General features: G+C 39.8%; 2 protein-coding genes, 1 non-coding gene and 1 pseudogene across 4 annotated transcripts; 1 reads left to right on the forward strand and 3 right to left on the reverse strand.

Moving 5' to 3' along the window:
* Nucleotides 1-4: 4 nt before the first annotated feature.
* Nucleotides 5-8,116, reverse strand: LOC121752115 (inorganic pyrophosphatase TTM1-like). Of its 2 annotated transcripts, none has more exons than XM_042147016.1 (12): nt 7,978-8,116; nt 6,040-6,380; nt 5,269-5,383; nt 3,642-3,837; nt 3,431-3,544; nt 3,169-3,342; nt 2,406-2,600; nt 1,897-2,019; nt 1,700-1,812; nt 1,380-1,503; nt 703-975; nt 5-514 (listed from the first exon to the last, which is right to left on the reverse strand). In XM_042147016.1, exons 2-12 carry the CDS (start codon nt 6,377-6,379, stop codon nt 305-307), a joined length of 1,977 nt encoding a protein of 658 aa, XP_042002950.1. In that variant the 5' UTR covers nt 6,380; nt 7,978-8,116; the 3' UTR covers nt 5-304. The 2 variants fall into 2 exon arrangements, with proteins under 2 accessions (XP_042002950.1, XP_042002949.1); XM_042147015.1 differs by having other exon boundaries at nt 6,040-6,419.
* A 4,501-nt stretch (nt 8,117-12,617) lies between these two features.
* On the forward strand, nt 12,618-20,928 carry LOC121752697 (annotated as a pseudogene).
* Nucleotides 13,005-13,111, reverse strand: LOC121753475. The gene has a single exon (XR_006040448.1). It is a non-coding gene; the product is annotated as a small nucleolar RNA R71 (small nucleolar RNA).
* Nucleotides 20,929-22,140: 1,212 nt separating the features above from the next.
* Nucleotides 22,141-23,881, reverse strand: LOC121751171 (NAC domain-containing protein 92-like). Its single transcript, XM_042145889.1, has 2 exons — nt 23,563-23,881; nt 22,141-23,186 (listed from the first exon to the last, which is right to left on the reverse strand). The coding sequence occupies exons 1-2, from the start codon at nt 23,717-23,719 to the stop codon at nt 22,435-22,437; spliced, it is 909 nt and encodes a 302-aa protein (XP_042001823.1). The 5' UTR covers nt 23,720-23,881; the 3' UTR covers nt 22,141-22,434.
* Nucleotides 23,882-24,260: the final 379 nt, after the last annotated feature.

Genomic DNA, 24,260 nt, shown 5'->3' on the forward strand with positions numbered 1-24,260 from the left:
TAGGTACAAGAAAGCTAACTGATTCATCTGTCGATATATATGCACAACATGTCCATTATCTATACCTCACAACACAGCACATGGTCGTTTTAAGTGCTATTCTATTTGGTGGTTTAGACAATTTAATCTCACAATATACGTTTGGGTGAGCTCTGTCTGGTACTTAGTCTCGAGATAATGCCACGCAAGATTAGGTCTTGTCTTGTGAGTCTTGATCTCTTATATGACAAAATTAATCGAGGGCTCAAGCAATCTCGGGTTAATATAGAGTAACCAAACACAGGCTAACATAATCAAGTCACATTCATGTTTTTGCCGAAATAGTTTTTAGCAACAGGATACCAACACCTGCGACAGCCAAAGAGAGAAGCAAAGGAACGCCAATTGATCCTAAATCTGATATGCCATCGGTTCGTCCTTGATGAGACCTTTCCCCGTAAAATTCATGGAGCATGCTGCTCAGATTGTCGATCTGAAGCATGATCTGACGTTGCCCACGAGAAATGAGTAATACCTGCTCGCAGAAGAAAGAATGGATTCATGGAATCAACAGAGTACCATGAAACAGTTACAGGACGGGTAAAGCATCTTTCTTATCATAGTCACGCGAAGAAACTGTCTCAAGTCTTTGATTCTCCTCACAGGTGAGGAATAAATGTAGAGAAAAAGTTTCGAATGGTAAAATAGAAATCTAGAAATTACCTCTTCCATAAAAGCAGATTCCCTTGCCAATTGGGAAGATGAGGATGAATTCGGCAGAAGTGAACCACTCATCAGGCCGTTACCTATACCAGCACCGAAAAGAGACGAGGGTGCAACTGCATTGCAGCCATCTGCCTGCAATGCCAAATTCTGTTGGCTAGCTGACACTTTCCTGACTGAAACTTTTGAGTTTAGTTCTTCAATTCGTGAAGTAAACTCATCCATGCGCTCGTTTAAGGTGGAAATTTGTTCAGACAGCTGAGTAACAATGCCCTGAAAAGATAATAAGATTGAATGGAAAAAGTGGATCGTGTATGACTAGTTTGAGAAGAATTATACTATGTTCTTTAATATGGATATTATGTTTATTAGTAATACCATCACTTCCACTACAATAACATATAGAACACCATGTAGTATGAGATTCTAATAGATCTAAGAACTAAATAACTATTCTTTGGTACAGTCTGGCAGTATGGTGACATGAAAATGATAAAATATAGGAGTGATTTTACACTTAATGCTAACTCGAAAAGTATGGTACAAATCTTGAGGCACTATCTTAAAGCCCCTAAGTTGAGTATCGGTTTTTGAAGTTATATATAAAGCATGAGATACCAATCTCACCAAATCAATAGAGAAAAGATTGAGAAAACATCTAAATTAGCAAGTCTCACCTGATTAGCAAGTGCAGCTGGAGAATCAGGGGTTCTTCCATCATACCTTCTATTGTTAACAGCAAGTTTTGTCAGCTTACTTAGATTTCTATCACGGTTCGTCGTGTACGACTGAGAAATCCCACTGTGGATGTTAAAATAATCAACATGTTCAGAAGAGATAAGACCTCAAGAGTTTCACAGAAATGGCGAGAAACATGGGAACTCAAATATACAGCAGGAAAAACTCAAGTGAAAAACTATATTAATGAGAATATCAGAAAACTTTGAACTACTTAAAGCGCAGAAAAATACTTATAAGCTTGTGCAAGGAATCATACCGATTCATGAACTTCATTCTTCTATCTGCAGAGGCTCGGGATAGAGCTTCTTTAGGACTTGAAACCAAATCATCATCAATGCTTAATTTCGTCTTCAAATCATCAGGCAGTGCCTGTGGAACTTGGGATGAGACAGGAGACAATCAAGAGTGCAAAAAAAGTTAAGTTAAATCTAGAAATTTTCAACTATATCATACCATTACATCATTTATGAGTTTCTCCAACTGAATTTGTTCTATGTATGTGCGTGGAATATAAGAACCATCCAAGCCCAGCTCTTTAGCAATAAACTTGACATACATACGATCTTTTCCTTGCACCTAACATTCAATACAAAGCAATCAGATAATTATTTGCTCCTCAGGCTCTTATGTAGACCTAGAGGTAACGCATATTGACCAAAGGCAGGTCTTATAACTCCAACTACATGAAGAGGATTATATTGGCATCTCAAAAGACCAATTTAGAAGTAAATGCTGGCTTTGGTTGCTAGTGGGGAAGTTCCAGAATTTTGTTACTTAACCTAAATCTTTCTAGAACAATAGAAGGCTTGCTGTTAAAAGGCATTAAAATAATATCACAAACAACAGGCCCAACCCACTGAAAGAGGATTAAAGAAAGAAATAAAACATTGTATACATCCTTGAGTAACACGAATCTCACAAAACTAGGCAGTAGGTAGCTTACTAGAAGAATGACATAATACCTGGATGTATTTGCGGTTAAGTTGCTCCAACCAGTCAGTTTTTACACAAACTTTATCACTGGAGAATACATGGCTGCTTCTTTTCAGAATGGAGGCAATTGTATACCCTAGTGCCATCAGTCCACCGAGAAGACGTACACTCACTTCAAATGTGATTCTTGGAGATATGATGAAAGGGCTATCAGTAACCCATTCCTGGAGTAAGAATATATGATCGTAATGCTCCCAAACTCATCATTTTATACCACTTTAGAAATGGCAACAAATACAGTTGTGAAACACTGGTCCTAATAAAGCTTCCATCATGTGAAACTATAAACGAAAGAAGGCTCTGGGCTAAGAGATAAAGGCAAATAATGCTTCTGTTACTGCCAGTATTTTAGATTCTAAGGTCATCAACAGATCTTTTACCTTTAGCTAGTTTTCCCATCATACAATGAAACACCTCATATATAATCAGTATCATGAATGGACATTGCTATTCCATCAGAGTCAAAGTTGTTGTATCCAAGATGAAACATAGAATTCTTACACTTGTATCAAAGACTTACAAAATAGAGTTTAAGGGAGAAAGTAGCCAACAAATAAAGTCAGGAAACATGAGAATTTTCACAGATACTATTGCGAGTTCTAAGGAATTTGGAATTAAATGATATCATCATAATGTGGTAGATTTTCACTAAATAATACAAATCAAGCAAGCTTATGGATTCACTTTTGTCATTTATGATTTTTATTGTCACAAAATTCTGCAATAACTAACCTCAAACATGAGATTGTACTTTCCATCTCTGTTCCTCATCCTCAGATATGATTGACATGCTTCAGGATCTTCACCGGGTGGTAGAAGATAAATATCATAAGTTTCCTCTGTGCTTTCTTTATAATCATCAGAAAAGACGGCCTTAATTTGATCTACAGTCACTGGCCTTGTTGACTTAAGCAGGAAACAGAAAAAAATCTAGCCGTCAAAATGTGGGATATGCATATGTAAAAGTCTGATTTTCCTAGATAATGTTGCTCACCTTCAATATGTAGGTGGGGTTTTGAAATCCAGAAAATGGATTAAATTTATTAATAATTTTTATTTGTGCTGTTTGCAGATCTGGCTCAATAAAAGCTTTGTACATCGGATATACCTGTATACATGGATACAATAAGACTGTTGTAATTCATCTCTAAAATACAAATTATATAAAGATTTTTACGATGGTATAAACAAGGATGAAGGTGCACTGTTTCAGATATCTGATGAATTATCTCTTCAGGCTCTTGTCCTGCACGTTGAATGTCTCTCAAGACACGTTTTACAAGATCAAAGTGCACTCCACCGGTAACAGAGACACGGAGGTCAAGGAGAGGCCGTAACTTTTCACTCAAGGCATATATTCCTTCTATAATCACGATTCGGGAGCTAGGAACTTCCAGGGTCCTGCTAAGTGTTAGAGGTTAATAAAAAAAACTTGTTCAAGCAGAAACATATACATTTGGATGGGTACAATTAACATGCCTGAAAAATAAACACAAAGGAAAAAGCATATATGATAGTCTCTTTGAATTCAATGCGTTCTCAAAAGGGCAGATTATACAGAATATTAGAAACAAAAAATTCAAAAGCTATTGTTGAAACTCATGTCTGCCCCAAAAAGAAACACAACAGATAGAGAATTAGAAACTACTTATTTATTTTCTTCATGAAAGGTGGCAATTTTAGCATTAGGCTATTGGTGGTGGTGCTTTTTATGCCTCACTGTCTTCAGGCACCTCTGAGGAGTATCAAGTCCATAGTGCCCATATGTTAGTACTAAGACTTAACTTGTCAGTGTCCACTGGGTTAAACTCCAAGGGGCTTCACTATCAATAGGAAAGATAAATTTAAAATGCCATCCATAATGTAAAGAGTGCTGGCTTTTAGATGTATGGAGTAAGTTGGGTCTTTGTCATGAGAAGTGAAAAATATCAAGCATAGTTGAGATGAGAATTGAAACAGGGAAAGGCATTAGCAAAAGAAGGTTCAGCACAAGGAACAAAATTCATGAAATGTTAAAAGTTGAATCAATTGAATATCGACTGCAGGAAGCCAAGGAAATGCAGAGACTAGCAAGTAGCACTACAAAGTAGTAGTAATAAATAATTATTAACAGTAAACATTGAGCTGCAGATTAAAGCTTTTAATTAACTTTAACTGTTGTATGGATTCCAGCAGAGGAAAACAAGGATCCCTCAGGACTCAGCCATCCCAGTTAGAAATAAAATAAATAGTTTGATGGACAAGCAACTGGCTTACAGTTGCTGAATAATAGCAAGACTGATGAGCTTGATACTCAGTTTTTTTCAAAAGAAAGTAGGTTTACAACAGGGGTTATGCACCATTCAACTTCCTTACTTCCAAAAATTCAGCAGGTCGGTTTTGATAGAAAATCAAAAGGAAAGTAAAATGGTGCTGAAAATCAACTTGAAACTAGGCCTTTAAGGTTATTTATTGGTGTAAAAAGATAATCTGATACTACTGCTTGAATAAATGGGGATTATTGGACCTTTCAACTGCTAAATGATGAAGTATTTGATTTACAAAAGGCCGAACTCCTTTTTGACCATGCTTTGTATTCTCCATATTCTATTTAATAATTTAACATATACAAGTATTAATAACTTCAACAGTTTAAGTTACATTTCTTTCTTTGTAAAGCATGATGTTGCTAATGCTTAAATATATAATGAAATCAGTTCTATCAAAAAAACAAAGAGCAATACTACAAATTTTTGTTGCAATAATTATACTTGGGAAAGAAGCAATAGACCATCCAAAAGAACAATAGATACAGCAGCTTCTGCTATGGCACAAAGTTGGAGAACACTTAACCTGTAGCCTACTCGAGAGCTAGACTTAAAATCATATATGGGGATTTGGACAGAATTTCCTGATTTGAGACCATGGATATTCTCAAGTAGTGTGTCATAGTCTGTCAAGCGCGGATCTGTTCAGAAGATATGAAGCACTACAGTGTTAATAGGATACTATTTGTGTAATCCACCAGTAATAGCAGCTTAATGGTTTCTTGAAACATTTAAAGATGGAAAGCAAGAAAGAGAACTGGTAACTACATCACATTAATTTATCATCAAACATCGTAATGGAGCTGTCAATATTAATCTCTGCATTGTTGATGTGAACCACTCAAATACCACATTGAATGTCATCATAAATTTCAACAAAAATGAAGACTTATTCAATTTCATGTTATGAGTTGATACACATAGAACCCTTTTTGTCATTCACAATTCAGAAAATAAGAATTGGTTAATCTTGTACTACCACTCCAGCCATATAACTGAATCATATAAAAGGCACTTTAAGAAAAGCATCATTTTCAAAGCTATACAGGTTCTATTAAATTGAAAGAATAGAAGGTTTAAACAACTAAATTTTATGCAATAAGTTGCATACAATCATCAAAACTTTGAATGACCATCATAAAGAAAGTGAGAAAAGAGAGAGAATGGAAAGAATCTGAATTTCATTCCAGCAAGAGCCACAATGCTGACTTCATACTGATCTAGCACTCAAGAGTTAAAGAATCTCTGGTTTATGAGGTAAAAATTAGAATGAGAATACAAAGGAGGTTGAGTGTACCGTCAAAGTTGCCATCAATAATACGGGAAGCATCATTATAGTTATCCATATTTATAACAGCAATGCTAGGCATAAAGGTAAGGATCTTCTCAGTAAATACCGTCTTCCCAGCTCCAGAAGGACCTGCCACCCCCACTAATACCATCCCTTCATTCTTCTGAGCCAATAATTGGCATGCACGGACAAATACAAAGAAACCCTTCTCGAATGCGAGTGGATCTTGGATTGGAGCAATTTCAAAACGATCAGTATCCTTTCTCTTAATTAACTGAACTTGATCTCTCAATAGACCAGACCGTCTCCTGGGTGAATCAGCACTAGGAAGAGCATCCTGAGCCATACTGAAAATGACACAAATCTCTAACAGTGCAAAGCTTTCACTGCAATAAATGACAACTAAAAAATTTTCAAAAAGAAAAGAGAAGAAAGAAACTTCAACACTGCACACTTGGAGGAAAATCAAGTAGTATGAGATTCTAACTTTCAGCATTTTCTATGACACGTACTCATAATTTTCATCTTGGTTTGGATTCTGTTAAAGGTAAAGGTTAAACCTTTGGAAAGGTCTGTACGTACCTCCAAAAAACTGAAGATTCAGTTTTAGGTATTTATTACATTCTGTGGCAACTGTTCAAAATGGAAGAAAGAGCAAAAGCTAATAGAATGCATGGACAATCTAGTTTAATTCATAATTGATAAATTCAACTCTCATCTTTGTCACTGCAAACTCTGCCAGATGCAAGTGAGTCACTCAAGAAAATAATTATCCACGGACACGTTTTACAGAGCCATCGTATTCAACAAAATGTGGAAACTAGTTAAGTTATGCCCGTGCCAAGTTTTTTCAGTCAGTTTTCTCCAACTTATTTGGCCAAAAGTGTTCCATAAAGAAACCAGGCCTTATGCATGAAAATTGGAAAGAAGAATTTGCTGATAACTTAGTTGGAGTTAAAAAGCCTTGAGAAAAAATGACAACTGAAGATGGAATAATATAAAACTGAAACTCTTCAAGGTATCAGTCACGATACTAATGAACATGCTAGAAATCACAATGGGGGAAGTACATGAAATATATGAAATTTATCGTACATCTGTAGCTGTCCAACCCATGACGATAGGGGTATAGCTGACTTTTCACTAGACTTTTCCTAACTTCTTCTTGTGATCTAACAATAAAGAGTTTCTCAAAGTAGTCAAAAAAAATATGAACATGTGAGAAGCTCGTTCAAATGTCTGGAAGCAAGTTATCGTCAGAAATGCTTTTCGCATTTTTTGTTTGTGATTTTGGAAAAAGATCTTTCCTAAGCAATCATCTAACCAAATTACAACCCATCCAACCTGATCCACTCTTGGGGAGAAATCTTGAGTCTGGTGGGACATTTCAAGCACCTTAATGATGATAGATGTTAGTGAACTAAAGTTGCAAATGTCTTTCAATTCGGCCATCGTAGCTTTTTACTCATAATTTGCAATCACTCAATTACTGATATCGATATTTTTCTCAAACTTCAGGAAGAAGAAAGGAACTAACTACATAAGCACTGGTAGAGAAATTGAGTCTGTAAACACAATTTTCAACTGGATAAAATCAAGAAATTCGAAAATAGAAGACACGTCAAACTTTCTAAATATAGTTTGGGAAAAATTACGGCACTGATCACTAATTCAAACGATAAATTTTGAATCACAAATCCACAAAAGGAGAGAAAAATCAATAAAGCAATTAATTTCACTAAGCTCCAAATCATGAAAGTTTATCATAAGAATCAGAATTCCACAGCAACAATTCTTTCAAACTGAAAGGAACAACAAAATCAGCTCAAAACTGCAGCTACCAAGTAAAACAACGGTAGTAAAATACATGCATGATGCAAACAGCAGCAACACTCAGAAAATAAAGTAAAAAATAGTGCAAATTGAGTAATTGCGCAGACCGACCTTAACTACACAAACTGGATTGCAGTTGAGTTCCGAAGAAATGGAAGAATTGGAGCATAAATCGTGATCAAAAGTCAAATAGGTTTTGATCTTCCCAACTTTCTCGTAGAAGTTTAGATATTTTTGTCGGTGTCCTCCGCTGTCTGTTCAAGCTTAAAAATTGTGTTTTTAATAAGGGAGAATTGACATTAATATTTTTTAATTTTATTTAATAATTATTTTAATTTAAAATTTAATTAACTTGGTATTATATTAATTATTAAATTTCTTAATTTAATTGTTAAAAATTGATCTTAATTACTAATGGTTAAAAATTGATCTCGCGAATTAGTCAGCAATTGACCAGTCGCTTATCAATAATTATGATAATGATTTTAATTTTTCACTCATGGCTAATTAGAAATTCAACGCAAGCTATAATTGAGAGAATAATGATCAATTCGCAGCTATTCCTTCAGTCTTTACACCTTATCTTCATTTCATTTGATACCAGAACCTTGAGAGCATCCACAATCGTGCTCTTGCTAGCGGTACGGTGGTGGGCCCGAGCCCACTTTTTCTGCCTGCTCTCTGACAAGAGCACAACACCCACAGCTGTGCTCTTCCGCAAGTACGAGCACAATTAATTTAAAATTCAATTAAACAAAAACATTTCCATAATACTAAAATTCATTAAAAAAACCTAAATAATATTACAAATGACAAATAAAATAAAAACGACATAATTACAATCCTAAAAATTAAAAATTACATAATTAAAATACAAAAAATTAAAAAAACCACAACTCGTTGCCGAATTTTGCCCACATGTGTTTGATTAGGTCTTCTTTGTAGCTGAATGTGAGTTCGGGTATCGCGCATTGTGTGCCTTGTCTCGATCCTCTGGCCAACCGTCGTATGCTCACCTCGGCGTGGGGGAGACCTCGCTGTTGAGCTTCCAGCTTCATCCTCGTCGTAGAAGCTAGCCGCCCTCGGCCCTTCGTCGGCTATAATCATGTTGTGTAAGATAATACACGTGAACATGATGTCGGCTATATTATTCACGTACCACAGCCGAGCCGAGGCCTTCACAATGTTGAATCGGGCTTGAAGGACCCCGAAGGCTCTTTCGACGTCTTTCCGCGCGGACTCTTGACGTTGCGCAAAAAGAACCCGTCTCGGGTCGTGCGGGTTGCTGAGCGTCTTCACGAAAGTCGACCACCTTGGGTAGATACCATCGGCGAGATAGTAACTCATGTGGTATGTAGTTCCGTTGACAGTGAAGTCGATCGTCGGTGCTACACCATTCATCACATCATTGAAGAGGGGTGACAAACAGAGCGCGTTCAAGTCGTTGTTGGATCCGGCAATGCCGAAATATGCATGCCAAATCCATAGGCGGTAGTCGGCGACCGCTTAAGTGTTGCCCCCTCCAAGCAGTCGGACAATTCTTCCACCTCCAATGCATGCAGTCAATGTTACCAAGCATTCCGGGAAAGCCATGGACTGATTCGTGAAGACGAAGCAACCGTTGGCAATCATCGGTGGTGGGTACCCGAAGGAATTCATCCCCGAAAGCTGAACGAACGCCCTCGCAAAAATTTTTTAGACAAAGGATTCCAGTGGACTCACCGATATGCAAATACTCGTCGAAGATGTCGGCCGTTTGCCCAGTAGCGAGTTGTCGGATGGCACACGTACACTTCTGCAACGGCGTGATACTTTGTCGGCCGGCTGCATCTGGACCTGTTTGGAAGAATTCAACACGTGCGGACAATGTGTTGACAATTCGCATAAACAAGCGCTTTGACATGCGAAAACGGCGCCTGAAGTAATCTGCCGGAAACCGCGGCTGGTCGGCAAAGTAGTCGGTAACGAGCCTTTCGTGGGCTTCCTCCCGGTCACGATGGATGTGGCGGCGAGTTGATCTAGTTCGTTGAGGAGGAGGAGCGGGGGTATTCGCCGCGACATATGCTTCGTAAGCGGCACGATGTTGTTCGTAGTATTCTTGTTCTTCGCGCTCCACTTCCGTCATAAGATGGGTGAAATCCATTTGAGTTTTGAATGAGGGATGAATGTGTTGATAGTTTGTATGAGAGATGATTTGATGTGATAAATGGATGATGAATGTGTGTATTTATAGATGATTTTGGGGGGAAAAAATTCAAAAAAAATCAGAAAAATGGGCAAAAAAATGGCCATATTTTTGGGATTTGGAATTTTTTTTTATTTTTTATCATTATTTAAAATTAAATAACGAATTTTAAATAATAAAAAAATATTAGCCGTTGCCCAATCGCGTGCCGCCACGTTGCCTGCTCGCTGTCACAGCGCTACTCGATGCATCGAGCAGCGCCGTGCCACCGGCGCGAGCGCAGCGGCGGCGAGCCTCGTCCTTGCCGTTGGCACGGACAGACACGGGGCCAGCATCCATGATGCGAAGCATATTGTCTATATTTCCCCCCCAAGTGCTACATATTTTCCATGAATTTGCAGAGTCAATTCACCATTCAAAACCAACCACAGCAGAATAATGGAGGCGAAAGCTCGAACCTCTATGGAAAACAGCTTAACTGGGACAGTTTTGTAAATGTTCCAAATTCTTTGGATCAACCTCAGAACCAGATTCAAAGCAACAAATTCACTTGCACAGCATATGTAACAAGCATGCTGACGAGGATCACCCCATCTGGAGCCATCTCACCTCTTGCTGCATATCCCACAATCATTGAGGATGAGCGCGGAGGACATCAGTTCACCGAAAATCCATCGGAAATGACGCCCAATGCTCCGAACAGCCGTTTCACGCAGCAGCAGCAATCACCCGCCCGGGTGAGTTTTGCACCAACAAACACACCCGGTCGGGTGCGTTTCGTAAGGAATACGGAGTCCAGACGGGAGGAATTTCAGTCACCCGGTCGGGTGAATTTGTGGAGTTAAAATTCCACCCGGCCGGGTGAGATCTTGTAAGCAGCGCGAGTCCAGGAAGGGTCGAATTTCAGTCACCCGGCCGGGTGATTTTGTAGTTGTAAAATTCCACCCGGCCGGGTAGTTCATTCTCAACTGCAATTGACAGTTTTCTCGGCGGTTTGAAGAATTAAAAAGGGAGAAAAGACAGAGAGCAAAGGGGGTGACGAGGGGGGAGACATGTTTTTACAGAGGGAGAATTGAGAGATCGAGACGGATCTGGAGAGAAATTCAAGTTTATCAAAATTGAGATGAGTGATCAGTAGGAGGAATTTTGGAGAATTGGAGAAGATAAGCAAAAGGGAAAGTGACGTGTACTTTTGGTCAAGAGCTTGGGAAAAGAAATTGAGAAAATTATCTAAGTCAAAGATTCATTCTCTTCTAAGCTCCATGGTTCAAAGGATTTTCTTTCCATTTGTAATTGCTCCTAGTTTGATTATGATTGGCTAAAAATCTTAGTGTTGCTCTAAACATGTAGACGAATAAATTATTCATGTGATTTATGCTATGTTCTTCTTTATCTTATGATCGTCTTCATCACAATTTCCTTGTTTGAATCTATTACTTTTGGTGCATCATTAGTAGTAGTTCCATAATCCTAATCAAATGTCTCTTTAACTTTGAATAGGATAGATCCTTGTGGTGATGAATTATCAATTAGATTTGTTCAAATGATAATTTGATAATGGATTTCTTGTGCTTATAGTAATTGATCTTTGAGTCTCGCGCTTCCGTAGGATCCATAGATTAATGAAAATTAGTTTATAGAATATGTGTTCAACTATTCTTAAACTATTGTTTGTCGAGCATGTTCAGTGCTAGCATCGAGAATTGATTTCATAGTCCCATAATTCATAAGATAGAGTTGGATATTAGAATAAATCAATGTTTTATCCGTGGATGTTTGGAGTAACAATTTCTTCTCTTCATTCGTCTAGCTTATTTAATTTCTTGTAATTGTTGTTACATGATCTTTAATCAAAATCTTCAAATTAATATCCTCTTTAGTATGTGTTTTCTATGTTTTAGAGTTAAATAATCTTTCCTTCCCTGTGGATCGACACCTTAAATTACTACACACGAAGTTGTAATCTTGCAGCGAAGTGGTAATATTTGGGTTAATTAATTGAACTTGAGTGCAAAACCATATTGCTTTAATCGACCTATAATTACACATCAAGTTTTGGCGCCGTTGCCGGGGAAGGCAATAGATTGTTTAACTTCTAGTTGTGTTTTGTTTTATTTTTGTTTGATCTTTCTTTTATTTTTATAGTACTCATTTCGTGTTTTCTTTGGAGGTGATAGCTATCTACCACGTCTGGACTTGAAGACGAAGGAGTATATTTTCTAGGTGACATCTTTTAACTCTTAGTTTAGGTAGTTTAGTTTTTCACTTAAGCACACACTTTTTATAGTACTTACCCCGAAGTTGTCGAGAGGTCTCGCTTTCGGTAATAGGGAAATATATTGTGCTTGTGCTTGGTGTATTTTCTGTTGCGCAGGTAAAAAAAAAAAAAAAAAACAAGTGAATGCACACGCGATCACAGGGTACACCACCGTTTGGACTACTCTGTTATCAAAGAAGAAGTAAGGTCAGAGGTTCAGAGTTTGAGATATTCCCGGACTATTCGAGTCCATTCAGAAGTAACCGACTCTTTGGTGAAGAAAGGGATCAGGATTCAGACGGTGAATCAATGGCAGATCACAATGAGATTCCACCACACGTGGTGAGGTTTGGCGACACTCTAAGATCGGGAATTGAGCATCCGGGGGAGTTCGCTTATGCAAACGACAACGTCAACATTCCACCTCACTACATTAGTTTGGTGAATGGAGGAAATCTTTTCCACGGACGGGATGAGGAAGATCCGGTGAGCCACCTCAATGCCTTTTATGAGCTGACAAACTCGCATAGACCTCCAAATGTGGAGCATCATCGGATTAAGAGGGCCCTATTTCCGTTCTCGTTGAGGGAGAACGCAAGAGCGTGGTATGACTCACTCCCGGGCTACAACATAGCAACGTTCCAAGAGTTGAAGACGTTGTTCCTCTTGGAATACAATTCTCCTATGAAGATTGAGAAGTTGAGAGAGGATATCACCTCTTTCCGACAGAAGTATGACGAGTCCTTCGCGGAAGCATGGAAGAGATTCACGGAATTGATAAGGAAATGCCCAAGTCACGGACTAGCTCCGGGGCATGACCTTTTGAAATTCTACAAGGGACTCAACAGTGAAGGCACGGGATTGGTGACTGCAGGTTCGAATGGGAACCTAGATGATCTAACTCACGATGAGGTGAGGGCTTTGTTTCAAAGGCTGGCCAACAATCAACGGAATTGGCACAATCCAAGGCGAGGGGCTGATAGAGCAGGAGATACATTTGGTGCTACAAAGGATGCGGAAAGAGTGACCGCAATTGAGGCTCAACTGGCGGACATTAGCACTCAAATGTCGTCGATGACAAAGGCAGTTAAATCTCTTCAACTGACTCCTCAACCCCAAGCTGTGACGGTGATGAGATGTGGGTTGTGCCAAGGTGGGCATCATACTGATCAATGCCCAAGTCTTCAAGGACCACCCGTGGAGGATGTGAACTATATTGGCAACAATCGCCAAGGGTTCAATCAAGGCAACCAATACAATAATCAGCAGAATTGGAGGCCTCAACAAACGGGGTGGAATCAAGTTGGTCCTAGTAACAACTCGGGTAATCAATGGAGGAACAACACTCAACCTCCGGGTTATGAGAAGAAGCCATCGGTCGAGGATCAATTGGGACAGATTCTCTCTTTCATGACTAAGAGTCAAAAGGAGAATGAGAACTTCAAAGATAAGACGGCGGAAAAGTTTGGGCAGATCGATGCCACAATGAGGAATCTCGAGACTCAAATCGGGCAGCTTGCTACAGCATCACACACAAGGATTCCTAATACCATCCCAAGTAATACAGTGCCCAATCCGAGAGGTAATGAACAGTGCAAAGTGGTAACTTTGAGAAGTGGTCGAGAGTTGGATTCGACACCATTAATGGACGGCCAAGGTACTTCCGGCATCTCACACGCAGGGGCGGATGAGATGTTAGGCTTGCATTCCTCGCACGCAGGGGCGGACGAGGCATGTAAGGGAAGTCCCGCGTTGGTGCAGGGGGCCCAACATGGTCAAGAACAGGCTGCATCCGGCAGCAAGGAACATGGTGAAGAATCCGATTCAAGTGGAAAGTTTTCAGCAGAAGAGAAAGGAAAGAAGATAGCAGAGATGGAATCAAAGAGACAGATGTTGACAAGTCCAGCACTAGATCCGAAAAGCAAGTTCAACTTCCCCGACCATATTCCTCCTCCACCATATCCACCCAAGAGGAAGAAGAGGGCTCCAAAAGAGAAAAGCTTTGAATGGATGATGAACGTGATCCGGAAAGTGAATGTGGATGTTTCATTAGTGGACCTCTTCACTAATTTTCCCAAGTTCTCCAAGTTTTTCAAGGATATGATGGCAAACAAGGAGAAATTGCAAGATGAGGGGATAGTGGCATTGAGCATGAATTGCTCACAATTGATTTCGGGAATGATGCCAATGAAGAAGAGGGATCCGGGAAGTTGTGTGATTCCTTGTGAGATCGGCAATACAATCTTCACCAAATGTCTGTTAGATCAAGGATCGGGAATCTCACTCATGGCATTGAAAACTGCACGTGCCATTGGACTGGAGAACATAATGGAGCCCATCGACATTGCTCTACAGTTGGCTGATCATTCCATCGTGAAGCCCACGGGAATAGTAGAGGATGTCTTGGTCAAAGTAGACAAATTCATCATCCCTGTTGATTTCATAGTCTTGGACATGCCCGAGGACAAAGAGGTACCAATTCTATTTGGTAGACCGTTTCTTGCCACGGGAGATGTGTTGTTAGGAGCTAAAGACAACTCTGTCACGTTTAGAATTAATGGTGAGCAAGTGACCATTAATGTGGAGAAAGCGATGAAGCATCCTAGTGATGCAAAAGCGTGCTTTAGAGTTGATGTCCTCGATAAGTGCATATTTGACAAAATGTGTTGCTCGGCAAGAATAGAAGGAAGTGTATATGACAAAGGGAGTTTGGAGAGAGACTATGGTTCGACACTTAAAGTCGATTTTGATGAAATAGAAGATTCTCAAGTTGATGAACCAAGTCTCGAGAATGAGTGTTGTGGATACTTTTGTGGCGGATGTAAAACCGTCAATCGAAGTACCACCAAAGTTAGAATTGAAGCCACTCCCGACAAATCTGAAATACGCCTTCCTTGGTGATGATGAAACATTACCGGTTGTAGTATCGGCTTTGTTGAATAATGAAGAGGAATCCAAATTAATAGAGCTACTGAAGTCACACAAGAAAGCTCTAGGATGGTCCATTGCCGACATCAAAGGAATTAGCCCCGCTATATGCATGCATAAAATCTTGATGGAAGATGGAGCTAAACCGGTAAGAGAAAGACAAAGAAGGTTGAACCCACTTATGCAAGAAGTGGTAGAAAAAGAGGTGAAAAAATTGTTGAAATTTGGGATGATCTATCCCATTTCCGATAGTGAGTGGGTCAGCCCGGTGCAATGTGTACCGAAGAAAGGAGGAATAACCGTGACCGTCAATGAAAAGAATGAAGTCTTAGCAACTCGATTGGTAAACTCATGGAGAGTTTGCATGGACTATAGAAGATTGAACAAGGCGACAAGAAAAGATCACTTTCCATTGCCATTTCTCGATCAGTTGCTTGATAGAATTGCGGGTTATTCTCATTATTGCTTCTTGGATGGATACTCGGGGTATAATCAGATTGCAATTGCCCCGGAAGATCAGGAAAAGACGACATTTACATGTCCTATTAGAACTTATGCCTTCCGCCGGATGCCTTTTGGGTTATGCAATGCACCGGCTACATTCCAACGTTGCATGATGGCAATTTTTTCCGATATGAATGAAGACATTATGGAGATCTTCATGGATGATTTCTCCGTCTTTGGATCTTCATTTGATCTTTGCTTAGAAAATTTGAGACGGGTCTTACAAAGATGTGAAGAATCGAATCTCGTGCTCAATTGGGAAAAATGTCAATTCATGGTCAATGAAGGCATAGTGTTGGGGCACAAGGTGTCGGAGTTGGGATTAGAGATGGACAAGGCTAAGATTGATGTGATCTCGAAGTTACCTCCCCCAACAAATGTGAAGGGCATCCGTAGTTTCCTTGGACATGCGGGATTCTACCGACGTTTTATCAAAGATTTTTCAAAGATTGCAAAGCCACTTTGCAACTTACTTGAGAAGGATGCCAAATTCGTCTTTGATGAGAAATGCCTTGAGGCATTTGAGTTGCTGAAGAAAAAACTAGTCGAAGCTCCTATCATTATCACACCCGATTGGTCTAAGCCGTTTGAGTTGATGTGTGATGCTTCGGACTATGCTGTGGGGGCCGTTTTAGGCCAAAGGAAAGACAAGGTCCTACATGCCGTTTACTATGCTAGCAAAGTACTCAATGAAGCTCAATTGAATTACACCACGACGGAGAAGGAAATGTTAGCAGTAGTGTATGCCTTTGAGAAGTTTCGGGCATATTTACTTGGCACGAAGGTGGTAGTGTTCACGGACCATTCAGCTATCAAATATTTGATGAATAAGAAAGATGCAAAGCCTCGGTTGGTGAGATGGATTCTCTTACTACAAGAGTTTGACGTGGAGATTAAAGACAAAAAGGGGACCGAGAATTTGGTAGCTGATCACCTGTCTAGACTAGAGGGATTGGGAGAGACGGAAGATGAGAGAAAAAAAAAGGATCAATGAGAAATTTCCCGACGAACAAGTGTTGCAAGTGGAAGCTCGGGAAGCATATGTGCCGTGGTTTGCCAATCTGGCGAACTACCTTGTCACGGGTATTATACCAGAAGGGTTGTCTTCTAACCAAAAGAAGAAGTTTTTGAGTGACACCCGCACATATGTTTGGGAAGATCCATTTCTCTTCCGTATTTGTAGTGATGGAGTGATTCGAAGGTGTGTTGGAGAGCATGAGCACCTTCAGATTTTGTCTGCTTGTCATGATTCTGTATATGGCGGCCACTTTGGAGCTCGTCGAACAGCATTTAAGGTGCTTCAGTCCGGATTCTATTGGCCATCGATCTTCAAGGACGCAAAAGCCTATGTAGAGAGATGTGACAGTTGCCAAAGAACCGGCAATATCTCGTGGAGAAATGAAATGCCAATGAACAACATTCACGAGGTAGAACTCTTTGATGTTTGGGGAATAGACTTCATGGGACCGTTTCCCAAGTCTAATGGGCAACAGTACATTCTCGTAGCTGTTGATTATGTGTCCAAATGGGTAGAGGCAGCGGCCTCGTCAACCAATGATGCCAAAGTGGTGTTGAAGTTTATCAAGAATCACATCTTTAACCGCTTTGGGACACCTCGAGCCATTATAGTGATGGAGGAACTCATTTTTGCAACAAGTTGTTTGAAAACCTCCTAGGGAAGTATGGTGTCCAACACAAGGTTGCTACCCCTTATCATCCCCAAACGAGTGGTCAAGTTGAAGTCTCCAATCGAGAGATAAAGCGGGTGCTTGAGAAAGTGGTGAAGCCGTCTCGAAAGGATTGGGCTCAAAAGTTAGATGATGCTTTGTGGGCATATCGAACGGCATATAAGACCCCGATTGGAACTTCACCATACAAATTGGTTTTTGGAAAAGCTTGTCATTTGCCGGTAGAGCTTGAGCATAAAGCTTATTGGGCTTTGCAAAAGCTCAATTTGGATTATGATGCGGCAGCCGAGAAGAGAATGTTTGACATGAATGAAATGGATGAGTTTAGGCTTCATGCATATGAGAGTGTTGATCTCTATAAGGAACGTGCTAAGAAGATACATGATGCAGCCATTAAGCCTCGTCATTTCCATGAATGACAACTGGTCCTTTTATACAATTCTCGGCTCAAACTGTTTCCGGGCAAGCTCAAGTCAAGATGGTGGGGTCCTTATGTGGTGCACAAGGTGTACCCCTACGGTGCTGTTGAGATCCGAGATCAGAAAAATGACAATCTGTGGAAGGTGAATGGCCAACGCTTGAAGGCCTATGTTGGAGTTGAAAGTGGCATGGAGGCAAGAGAAGTGGCTACACTTGTGGACTCAAAAGTGTAGATCAAGGATGAAGAAGGTCGAGCCAACGACTATAAACAAAGGCGCTGGCTGGGAGGCAACCCAAGTTTTTATTTTTCTTTTATTTTTATTTCTTATGTTGGAGGTTTTGTTTGCTCAATTCTTTCATCTAACATTTATTTTGAATTGAGTGTTTCGTTTTGTAGGTTTTGTTATCTGTGTAGGAGCAACATGGAGATAGGACTCATTTGGAGCTTAGGAGAAAGCACACATGCAAAGGAATATACACCCACCCTCCCACCCAAATGCACTACGAACTTCATGCCAAGTTTGGGGGAGTTTTCTTTCCCTTTACTTTTTATGTTCTTCTTTGCATGCATTGAGGACAATGAAGCATTCAAGTTTGGAGGGGTTGTCAATGATTTTTATGCTTGCTTGATGCATGTTTCTTGGGTGTATTGTTTGCTAAAGGTGTTTTGAATCTATGTAGTTGACGGGTGCATGTTAGATCTTCGGCTTTCTGGTTGGGAAATCTTGCTTGATTTTACTTGAACTTTGAAGCTTAGGATGAATGGAATGGGTGCATGAATTTATTTGAAAGAGCATGTTGTGATTACAATCGATTTCTTGAGTTGAGGAGAGTATGAAAATCGCTTGTCTTGTGGAAATTATTTTGGATTGATTTGCTTTATCGAGTTACGTGCTTGTATTCATTTGTGTCAACGATTTGGGAGGATAAGACACTAGGATGAACTTCATGGCCAAATGATCACATGCCTAGTCCTATACATGATCCCCCTAGAAGCCACTTTGAGCTTAATTCCCTATTATTTGTGTAAACACTTAACCAATCACTTAGCCACTTAAATAAGCCTCATTTTAGCCTCATCAATGGACCTTGCTACTATTTGGGTGCTAAAAAAAACAAGTTTGAGCTTTGGTGATTTGAGTTTGGAGTGTTGGGTGGTGAATTGTAAAGAGTAGACATTTTTAGACTTGATGTAATGTATAGTTGAAAAGAATGAAGTTCTTAGAAGAAAGAAAAAGAAAAAAAGAAAAAGACGACCTCCATTTTTGCAAAAGTCGAGGTCTTTTCAAAAAAAAAAGAAAGAAAGAAAGAATGAAAAGTTTGAGAAATAAAGTTAGAACTTCTTTTTGTTTTAAGATGTGATCTTGTCTAAAATGATCTCAAGTTTGGGGGAGTGAAAGTTTGGTTGTAATGTGTAAGTTTTTGTTGTTTGATCTTTGGAAGGAAGTCGTAGGAGGGAAGAATTTGGCACTCAAATGTGTAGCCTTTGAGCTGACTATCCATATTTATCCTACCTCATCCCTAGCCCCATTACAACCTTGAACGAAGACCTTGGACCTTTTCGTTGATGCATTGTGGATGTTTTGTAAATAGCTTGGTAGAGTTAATGAAGTTTGATTTGAAATCCGCGAGTCTACGTGATTAGTAATGCTTGACGAGTCATTGATGATGGTTTGAGTTGTATGATCTTATGCTTGGACTTACTTTGAAATGCACCTTGACTTGAAGTTCTAGGTTGATAGGTGATTGTTCTTGAGAGTGGGAATTTTTGATTGGAATTGTTGGGGGTTTAGATTTTGTCATTCACGTTCCTACATGATTCTTTGTGATGAAAACTTTTTGTGGGTTAGACTTTGTTGAGTTATTGTGCTTAAAATCAACCTTGCTCGAGGACGAACAAGAGCTCAAGTTTGGGGGTATTTGATGCGAAGCATATTGTCTATATTTTTCCCCCAAGTGCTACATATTTTCCATGAATTTGCAGAGTCAATTCACCATTCAAAACCAACCACAGCAGAATAATGGAGGCGAAAGCTCGAACCTTTATGGAAAACATCTTAACTGGGACAGTTTTGTAAATGTTCCAAATTCTTTGGATCAACCTCAGAACCAGATTCAAAGCAACAAATTCACTTGCACAGCATATGTAACAAGCATGCTGACGAGGATCACCCCATCTGGAGCCATCTCACCTCTTGCTGCATATCCCACAATCATTGAGGATGAGCACGGAGGACATCAGTTCACCGGAAATCCATCGGAAATGACGCCCAATGCTCCGAACAACCGTTTCACGCAGCAGCAGCAATCACCCGCCCGGGTGAGTTTTGCACCAACAAACACACCCGGTCGGGTGCGTTTCGTAAGGAATACGGAGTCCAGACGGGAGGAATTTCAGTCACCCGGTCGGGTGAATTTGTGGAGTTAAAATTCCACCCGGCCGGGTGAGATCTTGTAAGCAGCGCGAGTCCAGGAAGGGTCGAATTTCAGTCACCCGGCCGGGTGATTTTGTAGTTGTAAAATTCCACCCGGCCGGGTAGTTCATTCTCAACTGCAATTGACAGTTTTCTCGGCGGTTTGAAGAATTAAAAAGGGAGAAAAGACAGAGAGCAAAGGGGGTGACGAGGGGGAAGACATGTTTTTACAGAGGGAGAATTGAGAGATCGAGACGGATCTGGAGAGAAATTCAAGTTTATCAAAATTGAGATGAGTGATCAGTAGGAGGAATTTTGGAGAATTGGAGAAGATAAGCAAAAGGGAAAGTGACGTGTACTTTTGGTCAAGAGCTTGGGAAAAGAAATTGAGAAAATTATCTAAGTCAAAGATTCATTCTCTTATAAGCTCCATGGTTCAAAGGATTTTCTTTCCATTTGTAATTGCTCCTAGTTTGATTATGATTGGCTAAAAATCTTAGTGTTGCTCTAAACATGTAGACGAATAAATTATTCATGTGATTTATGCTATGTTCTTCTTTATCTTATGATCGTCTTCATCACAACTTTTGGTGCATCATTAGTAGTAGTTCCATAATCCTAATCAAATGTCTCTTTAACTTTGAATAGGATAGATCCTTGTGGTGATGAATTATCAATTAGATTTGTTCAAATGATAATTTGATAATGGATTTCTTGTGCTTATAGTAATTGATCTTTGAGTCCCGCGCTTCCGTAGGATCCATAGATTAATGAAAATTAGTTTATAGAATATGTGTTCAACTATTCTTAAACTATTGTTTGTCGAGCATGTTCAGTGCTAGCATCGAGAATTGATTTCATAGTCCCATAATTCATAAGATAGAGTTGGATATTAGAATAAATCAATGTTTTATCCGTGGATGTTTGGAGTAACAATTTCTTCTCTTCATTCGTCTAGCTTATTTAATTTCTTGTAATTGTTGTTACATGATCTTTAATCAAAATCTTCAAATTAAAATCCTCTTTAGTATGTGTTTTCTATGTTTTAGAGTTAAATAATCTTTCCTTCCCTGTGGATCGACACCTTAAATTACTACACACGAAGTTGTAATCTTGCAGCGAAGTGGTAATATTTGGGTTAATTAATTGAACTTGAGTGCAAAACCATATTGCTTTAATCGACCTATAATTACACATCAATCCACCGTTGTGCATGCTCTGAGGTTGTTGTGGAAAGTTTATTTAATGTGAACTTGAAACACTAGAGGTTCTAATTGCTTTCGAGAGCGAGAGCGAGAGCAAGAGCAACACAAATTGTTTCTATCATAACAACTGATCCAAAATTAAAGTTTTAGTAAAATCAGTTCTGGCTGTAGGAAATTCTTATTGCTACCATCCTCATCTTGTGCTTTTGTCTTTTGATACCTTGCAGACTTCTCATTAGGAGCAAGTCATTCTTATTGAGAATCTAGACTTAAATCTTGAACATGATGGAGAGATCTTTGTAGACTAGGAATCCATGTCTAAAACTGTAAGTCTCACCGTTAATATTAATACGCTACTATAAAAATTAGCTTGACACGGCACTATAATGACCAGAACATTATATTACACCTTTAAAATCTGTTATAACTTGATTAAAAATTTATCACAATTTATTTCTATTTATAAAATTAAAGTATAAATATCTTTTTAATTGATAAAAATTATTAAAATACTAATTTTATTCTTATCGGATAAACCGAACCCAATCCAAATTCATCGGGTTTTTATTGGGTCGACCCGACAAGGACTCAAACCCAATAAGAATTGACTCAAACTCATTAATTTTGTGCGGATTCATATCGGATTATCGCGTGGTGTCAAAAATTGTTGGCATAAGCATGAAAGAGATGATCTATAAGTAATCGAACATGAGTTTTCAACAAAACATAAATACAATTTACAAAGGACATATTTCCCAATGCAGCGGCTAATTAACTAGTAGTACTAGTAAATACATCCTACCATTATTCTCTTGATTTATTCCGGTAATGGACTTTGCCCATCACCTACCTAATTACTCACCCCCACATCCACATTTCCCACTCTAAACAGGAGACCCCAATTTGAACCTACACGATCTCTGTTTGTTTCGACTGCTTCCATGTCAATTTAGTCGACAAATGTTCATCACCAAATGTTAGAGTCCACATTAAACGGCGGCTGCTCCAACACTGGCAGCTGCCCCTGCGGCACCGACTCCACAACGCCCGAAGCCGAACCCATATTGAAACCCGACCCCCCAAAATCATGACTCCCAAACACATTCATCTGCGGCACGAATCCGTAACCCTCCGCCGCCTGCTGCTGCACACCGCGCCCGCGGAGCTGCAGCGCCGTGTGCAGCAGCAGATTCATCGACAGATTCGTGCTGAGCAACGGCCACGGCGGCATCGAGCTAGACGCTGCCGCATCCGCATTCCAGTTCATCACGCTGCCATCATTAGCATAATTCTGCATAGCGCTGATGTCAGGATGCGGCGGCGGGGAGGCGGGCATGCCGAAGCTGGGCAGCTCGATGTCGCCGGGGGACGACTCGTCGGGCGGGGAGGGCGGCGGGGAGTGGTGGGGGCGCTTGACGGCGGCGGTCTTCTGGAAGATTCGGCAGACGACCCATTCCTCCTTGGCGGGCTTGAAGGTGGTGTCGAGGCGGTACTCGTGCATCACCCAGTTGGTTTTCTCGCCCTTCGGGGCCCGCCCCCGGTAGAACACGAGAGTCTTCTTCATCCCCACCAGCGCGCTCCCGCGGTATATCTCCTTGTCTTTTCCTGTGGTTTTCCAGTACCCGGCCTCTGTCGCCCGGTTCGTCCTCAGCCCTGTTGGGTACTTCCGGTCGCGGAGGCTGAAGAAGTACCACTCTTTTCCCCCCATTGATGCTTTTGCTGCATTTTCAACGCAAACTCAGTATTAGTATGATATTGTCTGATTTGGACTAACGACAATCCTCATACTAATAGAATCGGGGTTATACTTATATATTGTTGGCACATTTTCTAAGTCTGATTTTAATCTGCTGTGGATAAGCTAGCTTATAAAACAATCCATTTTAGCTAGCTTTAAATTTTACTAAAAGGAGCAAGAGAGGCAAAATGATAAGAAGAAAGTTAAATTTGGATAAAATTTTAACACAAACAAACATATATAGCCCAAAGTAAAAACTCCAAATTGCAACATGTGAAAAAAGGCAGAAACTAATTAAGAACATGCACATGTTGATCAATTAACAAAAACTACACAACTTTTTTGAGAATAATATACCTGGTAGATCCCAAGGCTCACACTTGTTAAGATCAACATCAGCAACAGCCCTAGTTGTGAATTCGAAATCCGAGACTTTATTACTAAGGTAGTATGTGATGAGCTCTTCATCCGTGGGGTGGAATCTGAACCCCGGAGGAAGCTGAGTTTCCTCCATCGTGCTGTGTCGTGTTCGTTTTTAGGTCGTGCAAGAAACAAAGCAGATCGAGTAGGGAGGGCAGCATCCAGAGCCGGCTATTAATGGGCCCTTCTTATCCTTCATAGCTTTGCCCATTTGATCGATCCTTCATCGACAAGCCTCTTCTTCTCCTCACTATAAAGTCTTTGTTTATTGTGATATTTACAGCTAACACTTTGACAAAGATAGTGTGTCGCATCCATCTTTAGATTTTCTTAATGCCTTGGGGTTTTTTTTATTTTTTTATTTCAAGCTACATATGTGTATTAATTACTCTATCTGATTTGTTATTGAGATATAGGATTGGGTAAGAGAATAGTACGATTTCTGTTGCATTTTCTTACTTGCCGCATAGCTTACAGCCTTAGTCATCATGACTAAATGATACTCCTACTTACTAGTAAAACACAATATCGTGGTCCTATTAAAAATAATTTAGTGGTAAAGTGAGTATTTGTGAGGCTAAATTGAGATCTATAATTTGAGTCGCGGGTAAGTATTTATACTAAGTCTGTCACAC

The sequence above is a fragment of the Salvia splendens genome, chromosome 10 (assembly GCF_004379255.2).
Source record: "Salvia splendens isolate huo1 chromosome 10, SspV2, whole genome shotgun sequence".
Taxonomy (NCBI): domain Eukaryota; kingdom Viridiplantae; phylum Streptophyta; class Magnoliopsida; order Lamiales; family Lamiaceae; genus Salvia; species Salvia splendens.